Raw genomic sequence first — 11,058 nt, 5'->3', positions numbered from 1 at the left:
AGTAGAACAAATGATTCCGATAAAAACATAAAACAAGTAAATATTAAAGAAAATATTATTGATTTGGTAACATGTTTGTGCATATTCATAAAATAACATTAACATTGATGTCAACTAGTTGAATGAACATTATTGTTATATTTCTTCTCGTTCTACATATTAGTAGGCATGCCATCGATTTCACATAAAGTTAAGCTAACAACAATCAATCATTCTTTAGGGTCACAATACATTTCAAGTAGACATATCTGGACACTAATTTATATATTGAACGTTCGGTCACGAGATTATCATTCATACATGTACGTGCCATTATTTCATCCGGCTTGACTTCATAAAATCGAAATCACGGGTTTGTGACATCTATCTATCTACTTTTATAATTGTGACTTGGATGGAGAGTTGTCTCATTGACACCAATACCACATCTTCCGATGTCTATACACATTATTGTTTAGGGACCAGCAGAAATGGCCTTCTGGTGTAGGGTTTACTCGCTGTGTCGAAGGCCCATTGGTGGCCTTGGGATATTTGGTCGGATTGCTGTCTCTTTGAAATATTCCACGTTTCCATTCTCAATTTTATATGTGCGGAATAACTATGTCCAGGATTTATCACATATGACTAAATAATGGGACCTATATGACCGATTGGTTTAAGTACTAGTATTAATTTTCATCTACTGGATCATTAGTCTGTTAATAATGAAGTTGTGAGGACGAACCCTACACGTTGAATGTTGAGTTGTTTTCCATTCGTTTGATGTGCTTGAGCTTTTAATTTTGCCATTTGTTTCGGAGTTCGGTATTTTTGGTAGTTTATTTTACCTGAAGATTTTATTTTGATTTTGTAAGAATGTGTGAACATCTTTTTTCTTGATTTTTAAGAGTAAATTTGCTTAAATTATAGGTTAAACTATGATAATTAAAAAGCGCAACTGTTCGATCTATTCAATTGAGGTGCATCAAATATTCAAGCGCGAATGTCCATAGTGTTTTAACGCAAATAATTATCCTCTTGTGTTACAGGTAAAACATCCTGCACCCAATTATACACACATGTTCATGGGTTTGAGAAGTACATCATCACATGACACCAGTTTCAGTTTGTACTCTGACTGCTTTGTCCTATAACAGATTTATTATACCCATGTTTTTGATTGTCGTTTATATATTGCTTTATTGCAACACGTGTTCAATTCCATGTAAGTTGACATTTAATGCAACTGATATGGCCGTAAGTGATAGACGAAAAACTCAAATGCAAGAATCTTCCTTGGAGATACACAACGAAAACTTGCAAAGTGATCATTCAACTGAAAAAATAAAATAAAATTATAATTGTTATTCCATACCGATAAAACTTAAGAAGGTTTATCTAAATGAATGGGATTTTGAATAAATAAGCATATTCACCTGCCGAAAAAGTATACTCACCGCGCAAAACGTCGCGTGCTTTTACGTGTATAATTTTGATAAAAATCGTTTGATGAACAATTGGTTTTGGTAAATAATTTCCATTACATACATTTCTTTCAGAATATGGAAATACAAGAGGCTGTCACAACGACAGCAAACCGGATTTATTAACATTTATTTGTGTCCTGGTAATATCACAAGAACCATTACTGATGAATGGTGAAAGTGAAAATCGTCAATATCAAATTTGACCTCCATTTTGTCATCAGTATCAACATATTAAAATTTGAAAAGCTTAGATTGAATGGTTCATGGGTAAATGCAACAACCTGAATGGAAACGCCATTTTACGATCTTTCAAGAACCATAACTCCTGAACGGTAAAAGTCAAAATCGTCATTATTGAACTTGACCTTCATTTTGTCATCAGTAACAGCATATTAAAATTTCGGAAGCTTTGATAGAACAGTTCATGCATAAATGCACGGACACGACTGGAAACTCCATTTTTCAATCTTTCAAGAACCATAACTCCTGAACGGTAAAAGTCAAATTCGTCATTATTGAACTTGACCTCCATTCTTTCATAAGTAACAACATATTAAAATTTGGGAAGCTTTGGTAGAACAGTTCAAGCGTAAATGCACGGACAACTCCATTTTTCAATCTTTCAAGAACCATAACTCCTGAACGGTAAAAGTCAAAATCGCCATTATTGAACTTGACCTTCGAATAGTTGTCAGTAATAACATATTAAAATTTTAAAAGCTTTCATTGAACAGTTCATGAATTAATGCACGGACAACATTTGATTGCCGCCCGCCCGACTGCCCGACCGCCCGCCCGCCGTACATCCCCAAATCAATAACCGACATTTTTGTCACAAAAATCCGGTTAAAAACAATAATTTTTACTATCTTTTGTTTCGGTAAATATGTGGTTTAATTGACTTTTTGAAAAACTGATATTCACTTCGGCCGTTAGCCTTAGTGAACATTAGTTTTCAAAAGTAATCCAAATATTTACCTAACCAAAAGACAGTAATTGTATAATGTTTTCAAATAAGAGGTACATGGCATAATTTGAAAATTTATGATGCTTTTTTCTATTTATCTTTATTATTATATAGGCTATGGTTGTTGATAAATGGTAAGCGTGAACTACACAATTTTGACACCTTGTCACGATTGCACGATTGAACGATCACGGGCTTGGAAAAAAGATCTCAAACACAATTTTGTGAAAATCTACCAACACCAAAAATATTGGTTCCCGATTTTTAACTTTTTTCGAGGATGACAATTGTGATAAGCCTATCATGTTCTGTGTTTTTCATGGTTGCAATAATAAAATAAATTGCAAACAAACAAACAAACAAACCATTCTATTGTAAATGATAAGGTAGGTAACTATTTAGTATGACTTACTTTTATCGTACCACTCGAAGCATAATGTGATAATTCAATTGGAATAATATTGAATAATTTGCTCCCTTCCGAATTGTTGGAAATTCCAATGCGTTTCATGCAGAGAAGGTTATACAAATTTACTGTTTTCTTTGTCCTACACACAAATTTGTTGTTCAAATGTCTGTATTTTGCCATTGCACTCTTACTTAAGACCATTACAGAACTATCATGTTTATATTGCGGAAGCGAAACCCGGAAGTCTTTATTATACCCGAACATAACAGGGATACCGGGCGAAGTCTTGTTAAGCAGATACCGAACATTTTCAATGATCACATAGTTGTCGTCTGTAGCAATTAATGTCCAGTCAGACTCATTTCCATATGTATCATAAATCTTTGAAATTGCTTCTTGGTATTGTGATCTCCTTTCCTTATTTTTCAAATATAAAATCGGAAGTCCACATGTTTTAGCGCCATTGTTTACTAGATACCGGACGTGATTACAGCGCTTGCTCCAAGTTTTGTTTACAGCAATTCCACCATTCATGCAGTTACTTGTTATAATATAACATGATATTGAAATAGATTCTCGTAGCATAATTCCTTCCTCTGTCATTTTATCTGGATTAATAGAAATAAACAAATGAACATGTACTTCATAAGGTATTAAAGATATATAACCTTTACTTAGTCATTTAGTCATGTCCGATACAGTTATAAAACAAGAAATAATAACTTGGAAAACTACAGCTATGCCACTAGTATTGTCGATGTATTTGAGATTGATTTTTGAATACCAAATTATTAGTATTTCATCCTTTATTACGATATGATAAATAAGGGTAATAAAATAAATAAATTAATAGCGTTCTTTTCGGCTATCTGGTCTTAGAAGAGAACACATAGTACTAAGTAAAAAGAAACTCGGATTCAAATGAAACATCAAAACTGACTTTATCAAGATGCTAGATTTTTGAATTGACTTTGTATTTGCTGCGATTGGAGGAGGTGTTTTAAACAAACAATAGAAATTCCCATTTGAAAAACTGTCCTCCTTTTCTGGTTGACTTGTTCAATTAATTCATTTGAGGCAGACTTCATACATGATCTTCTTTGAAAGAATTAAAAGAGGCTAGCTTCATATCTTGACTTTCTGGAAATTTAAAATTAGAATCGGTTGAAGACAAAACTTTACGACAAAAGAGATGATTTCAGCCCTTGTATTGTGAGCTTTCCGTTTATAACTACAAGTGTAGGAACATCTAAAAAATAACACCTGCATAGTGAGGGTTTATCTCCTAATTGATAAAATATTCCAGAGATTTGCATTGACTATAATGAGTCTTTAATTGAGGGTAGCTGCTCACCAGGAAGCTTTTAAACAAAGTGTTCCAAGTGGTGAATTTGAAAATTTTACGGACGTCATCACGTGCTGTATGACCGTTATGGAATATCAGTTTCTAAGATTACAACAGTTAGTTTTCAATTGTCATAACCACAACTCCGTCCTCCTTTTCTCGAATGTGACTTTCTGAATGAGGCATAATCAACCATTTTCATAACAAGATGATCACGAAGGGTGCCATATGTATAGCAGTATCTGCTTACCCACCTTGAGCACCTGCATTCATCCAGAGGTTTTGGTCGTGGGTTGGAAACAAAGCAGTCACCGACATAGTTATGTGGACAACCCATATAGATCAAGACCTTTTATTTAGATGTTATTAGCACATTTTGTTACAGTAGTCCCATTCACTTCTTAAATTAATAAGATTTATTAAGTATGGTTAAAAATCATGTGTACCCGTTAATTGACACGCCAAGAAACCTTTACCTTTGAAATATAATATTTTGCGCAAATGACTTTTTTCACAGCAATACTTCGAAAATTTACTGAATACGTTAAAGCTAAATATACGTAAATATAACCAGATCATACCCAGTGTGTGTTTTGCAATCACTGTCGTCTGTTGAATGGTTTTACCGAGATGAAAATATTGATAAAGAACAATGTTTACAGAAAAAAAAAGCATGGATCTAATTGCAGTACTCTATCGATCTGCTATGGGGACACTAAATAGGGAATGGGAAACTACAGTACTGTGGGTAAAACATTCGTTTAGAAGAATAAGTTTAAGAAGAAAAATGGTAATACGTTAAAATCTATCAATTTAGTTATTTTATTCAATGCAATTGCAAACGGAATTTGATTTGCGTAATTAAGTACATTTTGACTTATTGATTGTTGTTGAAGACTAAAGTTACAGCTTGAGAACTATTTAACTATCTAAAAATTGTATGTAAAAAGAGTTTTTTTTATGTAATAATTGTTAAAAACCCGTCCCTCACTAACATATTAACTCCGGATCCATCTTACATTAATCATTTAAGCATGTTAAAATTTAATCAGATTACCTTCCATATATAATTATAACACTTGATATAAATACACCTTGTTTACAAATAACATGGTTGTTGACATAAATCAATTTCTTTGAGTTCCGTTATGTCATTTAAGACGTTTTTTCCGCGGGTAATGTTTTTGCACGGTCCTTTGTTTGATTTAGGTTAATGGTATATAAGGAATATATTCTAGTTGTTTGCGTTAGCTTCATACAATTTGTAGTTAAAGTGTTCTGTTCGTGAAATGGCCGATTCCGGTGAAGAAATAACTGTGGAAAACCATACAAAAAATATTAATGATTTCATTGCAATAGAAACAACTAGTAAGTTTACTCAATACCAAGACATTACTTTAAAGCCCTAGTCCCACTAGACCACGATCGCACCGTGCTCGCCGCGATCTAAAATAAATTCAGATCGTGGTGAGGTCGCGGTATGAGCGGCATGAAAATGCAAATTTTAGTTACTTTCACGATGCTTCTACGTCCTCACTACGCTTCGTCAACGATCCCGCTACGATTATACCTCGTTCTCACCGCGCTTATTCTGCGACCTCACTACGCTTATCAAGATCTTTCTACGCTCTTCACGTTCTCACTACGACCATACCACGAGTTATCCGATTGCAACACGATCTTACCACACTTCTACTGCGTTTATAGCACGTTCTTACTACGATTATACTACGTTCATGCCGCGATCTTACTGACGTTCTTAGCAATAACGTCAACATAGTGTTCCATATCAATACAGTTCCACAAAGCTCAAATGACGATATTTTAGTGAACGATAGCAGAGATGACACGGATGTGTCAATAGATATAGGAAGATGTGGTTTGAGTGCCAATGAGACAACTCTCCATCCAAGTAACAATTTATAAAAGTAAACCATTAAAGGCCAAGGTACGGCCTTCAACACGGAGCCTTGGCTCATACCGAACAGCAAGCTATAAAGGGCCCATAACATACTAGTGTAAAACCATTTAAACGGGAAAACAAACGGTCTAATCTATATAAAAACAAGAAGCATGGTTGAGCCGTTAGAGCAAATGGATAATTGCATACAGACAAACAAAATCTAGGGTGCTTTTTTATATATTTTATATGAAAATGACAATGAGAATAATGGTCGTAGTATGAACGTAGTCCGGTCGCAAGAAGAGCGTGATGATGACGGTAAGGGCGTGTTAAAATCGTACTATGGTCGTGATCAGCGTGATATAGTCGTAGTGGAAGCGTAGTTGGGTCGCGGTGAGAACGTAATAACGTCGCTGTGAGATCGTAGCGCAGTCTCTCCGAATAGAATCACGCTCTCGCTACGATGGTACAGCGACCTTAGCGATCTTACTACGATCTTAGTGCACGCTCACTACGCTTCTTCTGCGACCTGATTTCGCCACGACCGCACCCCGATTGTTTTGAACATGTTCAAAGTTGGCCACGCTCGTCACGATCTTGAAGACCTCACCACTACCTCACTGCGATCTACACGATCGTACTACGATCATCAAAATATGCATTTTTTCACAGATCGTAGTGCGATCTTGGCCTAGTGGGACTGCGGTATTAGACAAACAACAGTGTCAGAACTGCAAGTTGCTGCAGGTAAACACTGATCATAAAGGGAAAAAATATGTTTTCGTTCAATCAAAAGAGACTACAGTAATCTTGACCGCATCAAAAATATTTTGTCAAGGGGTAGTGTGGAAGAAGTTTCCGAGTGGATTGATTCGGATAAGAAGGCCCTCTCTCATCGTAATAAGTTACTCAGACAATCAGACCGACATGGTTTAGGGACGGTTGAAGAATTCGATTTTGACCTTACTGAGTTATGGAGAGATACTAATCTTTATATTTGGGTGTGTAATGTCCTCCTTTTTAAATAACCCCTTTTGCGATGCGATCTTTGTGACGAATGCAACACCTATTTTCTTGTTTGTTGTTTATTTTATTTAGATAAGAAAATATTTTTTTTATTACGAATGAAATGAGGTAGAAAATAAATCTGTTTCTTTGAGTTCCGGTTTGTCATTTAGGGGGTTTCCCTAACGGGTTATGTTTTTGCACCACGGCCTTTTGTTTGATTTCGGTTAATGGTATATAAGGAATATATTCTAGTTGTTTGCATTTTCTTTATACAATATGTTGTTTAAGTTTTCTGTTCGTGAAAATGCCGATTCAGGTCAAGAAATAACAGTGGGAAATCTTACAGAAGATATTAATGATTTCAGTTCAGTAGACGCAGCAAGTTTATTCAATACCAAAATAGACATTACTGTAGACAAACAGCATGCTTCTATAGTGTCAGAACTGCAAGAAAAGCTGCAGGTGAACACGGAGTTTAAAGGGGAAGGGATTAGAATACAGTTCTCGTTCAATCAAGAGAAACTCAGTAATATTGACCGCATCAAAAAATGTGTCAAGGGGTAGTGTGGAAGAAGTTCCCGAGTTGATCGATTCGGATAAGAAGGCCCTCTCTTATCGTAATAAGTTATTCAGAAAAGCTGACAGACATGGTTTGGGGACGGTTAAAGAGTACTCTTGACCTTACTGGCAATAGTAAAGACGCTTTTAAGTTACGGGCAGCCATTTTAGAACCTCCAAGAAGAGACAGACAACCTATGCCAAAAAATCCACCCATACAATAACTTTTCAGCGTACTAGAGCAGGAGATTTGATGGCATTACAAATGACCAGCTTTTTCTTGGATCCCAAAACAACGGGCAGCGCCAAAACTTTACTACACGAGCACCGTTACCAAGCTGCAGACAAAACGTCGCATCAGGAGCGAACGTGACCCGCCACTACTGTAATAACAATAACGGTACCAATTTTTCTGCACCAGATGCGCATTTCGACATTACATGTCTCTTCAGTGATGCTCGTGGACAAATTCTGCCTTTACACAGCCCAACTGTAATGTAGACAACCAGCTCCCGCCACGGTCACCAACCCAGAACCTTTCAACAAACAGCAGTTAAGTTGAGTATTCTAATTTTATACTTTTAGATGAACAATCTGAAAATAATCTTGAGAATTGTTTCGAATTTTGGAAAGATTCTTATCTTTAAATTTGGGTTTGAAATGTTCTCCTTTTTAAATATAAACACCCTTTCTTTGCAATCCGATGTTTGTAACGAACACACAACCCATTTTATTGTTTGTTGTTTATTTTAGTTCGATCAGAACATATTTATGTTAGTTCAAATGAAATGAGATAGAAAATGAATCTATTTCTTTGCGTTCCGTTTTGTCATTTAGGGAGTTTTCCTTACTTGATCTTTCCCCCCGGGTTTTGTTTTTGCATGGGCGGTTTCGGTTAAGAGTATAACAGGAATTTGTATGGGTCTGTTCGATTAATGCGACGTTTGTTCCAAAGTTGGAAAGGACGTGTTGTTAATATTGTAGTTGTTTGTCGATGTATTAATTTTCATTTAAGTAAACAAAGTTTTCAGTACGACACGCTTAAACATATGAATTGTTGCGTTAAAAAAAAATACCATGAATATTTGAGCCTCGTTTTACCTTTCTTGTTGCATGATATGGTTTAGAAATGAATGATTATCAGTATTTCATATCTCAGAGTAACACCCTTTCTTGAAAAAAAAATATTTTTATTTTTATAAGCCAATGGTTTTCTTTCTACTTCAAGTGTGAAAATGGAACCAGTTACTAAACTACTCGTAGGTTCTCGCTTATTTGAACTTTATATTCATTACCATCTTTGTATTTTTTTAACAAGCATATTGTTACGTACCATGATGGAAGTGCAAGTCGGCATCCAAATCCGGCAGTGTGTTTTGAATTGGAATACGATCTAAGATATTATGTTCAAATGTGTCTAGCTTGTCTGCAAGGCGTTGTATTATATCATAGTCACTTTGCTTTAATGGTTGCTCAAATGTTAACGCATGATTAAAGATCATAAAGTAAAGAATTACTCCAATGAAAAATCCACAGAGAAACTTTTCGAGTAAATGTCCTTCCATTTTATTAACAGCTACATATCTTTCACTTAATGGGACAAAACTAGACATTTTTACTTAAACCGGTACAAAATATAAATAATCCGATTTTGTTGTTATCCTATTGTGTGGTCATGAACTACAGGATTCTCTCCATGCACGTCTTTGGTCGTAGAATAGGCAATGATGAATTATTGATGTTCAAAGTTAATAAATTCATGCCGTGTTAAATGCACGTGTTACAAAAAGGGAAACATCCTTAGGCATAAATCATGTCAACACCATAATAATGATGTTTCTACAAACAGCAATTTTAAATAAAACTTAGTGTATGTAACATATTGCAAGACATAATTCATGGTCGACTTCTGACTTTCTAAGAAAAATAACCTTCTTAAAAAACGTGGGACAAACTTAAAACAATATTATCTTGTATCTAATATTAAAATTTAAATAGATTGTCGATATCATTGATTTTTATATAAAGAAATATTGAACTCTGTTTTAGAATTCTCAATTATTGACAAAACCAATGTAAATGCAAGATCTGCAATTTTATTATGAATAATTGACATTGAAAATCTGTGTCAAAATCACGTGAAGTAACCTCGTTATATCGAGGAGCGTTTAGTACAGTGATTTCGTCATAGTTTGGTTAAGTAAGACATGACTGTGTTAAGTGTTTTTGGTGACAAACAATGGCAAAATATAAACATATATGGTAATTATCTTTGTTTAAAGTTAATATGTTTGTACATCAAAATTTGTAAAATATAGTAAAAAAATTGACACATAATAGTGCTGGCATAAGTCGAATTTTCAAATATGTGATTCGTTTCTGAACAAAGAAATAACACGACGGGTGCCGTATACGGCGCAGGAAATGCTTACCCTTCCGGAGCACCTGAGTTCACTCCCGGTTTTTAGTGGAGTTCGTGTTGTTTCTTATTTCTTATTTATTAAGGAATGACTATAATATTTTTTCTGTCTATGAAGAAATAACATTAAAAAAAAACTTGGCGCACACTGAATAACGCTCGTAATGCACATAGAAAGGTGGTTTGTTTACTGCATGTTACATGACATATGTCATTATGATTTAAAACTGTCGTCAATTATTCCGAAAAAGAGCAATTCTTGCACACAATTTAAGATTACAGAAAATTCGGTGTTATGGTTTATTTCATGTTCGACATGGGTCAGCTATGGGATTCTTGTTGTGTACGAAGGAAGAGTAACGATCAAATATATAGACAGGACTTAGATGCATATCAAATATGTGTCGACTTACGGCCTTCAACAATAATAATAATATAAATACAATATTTATATAGCGCATTATATTACAACAACAATTACTCTAAGAACTTCACATTTAAAAATAAATAAAATACAAAAATACATAAACCATAACCTACGAAGCACTCACTTAAAATAGTCAAACAAGCATATTTAAAAAATTTATAAATACTGAAGAAGAAAAAAAGAAAGATATAAAAAATTAAAAATGCATGTACCCTAAAATATACAAAATGTCTAAAACTAATGCAGTCAATTAAAAATATATAAAATCTACAAGAAAGAAGTTCGAAATAAGCGAGTCTTTAGTTGCTTTTTAAAAACATCTAAAGAATTTACACTCTAGAATGACAATGGCAAACTGTTCCAGAGTGTAGGTGCAGCCTTGACACAACGCCTCTCACCGTAGCTTTTCGTTCGGACGTAATTCGGAGTGTAAAGATTGTTGGTTTCTGGATATTAAATAATGACTAAACAAAACAAAAAAACAAAAGTATCAGAAATTAATATTATCAATAATAATAAATACAGGTAAATTAAATACAATATGTTAAAACGGTTG

At 34.4% G+C, this 11,058-nt stretch overlaps 1 protein-coding gene across 1 annotated transcript; it reads right to left on the bottom strand.

Moving 5' to 3' along the window:
* Positions 1-37: 37 nt before the first annotated feature.
* On the bottom strand, positions 38-9,534 carry LOC139511683 (glycoprotein-N-acetylgalactosamine 3-beta-galactosyltransferase 1-like). The gene is made up of 3 exons (XM_071298701.1): positions 8,990-9,534; positions 2,846-3,450; positions 38-1,315 (listed from the first exon to the last, which is right to left on the bottom strand). Exons 1-3 carry the CDS (start codon positions 9,267-9,269, stop codon positions 1,217-1,219), a joined length of 984 nt encoding a protein of 327 aa, XP_071154802.1. The 5' UTR covers positions 9,270-9,534; the 3' UTR covers positions 38-1,216.
* Positions 9,535-11,058: the final 1,524 nt, after the last annotated feature.

This window comes from Mytilus edulis, chromosome 2 (genome assembly GCF_963676685.1).
Source record: "Mytilus edulis chromosome 2, xbMytEdul2.2, whole genome shotgun sequence".
NCBI classification, from domain to species: domain Eukaryota; kingdom Metazoa; phylum Mollusca; class Bivalvia; order Mytilida; family Mytilidae; genus Mytilus; species Mytilus edulis.
Note: the sequence above shows the minus strand (reverse complement) of the source record. Positions and strands in the feature narration are given on the sequence as shown.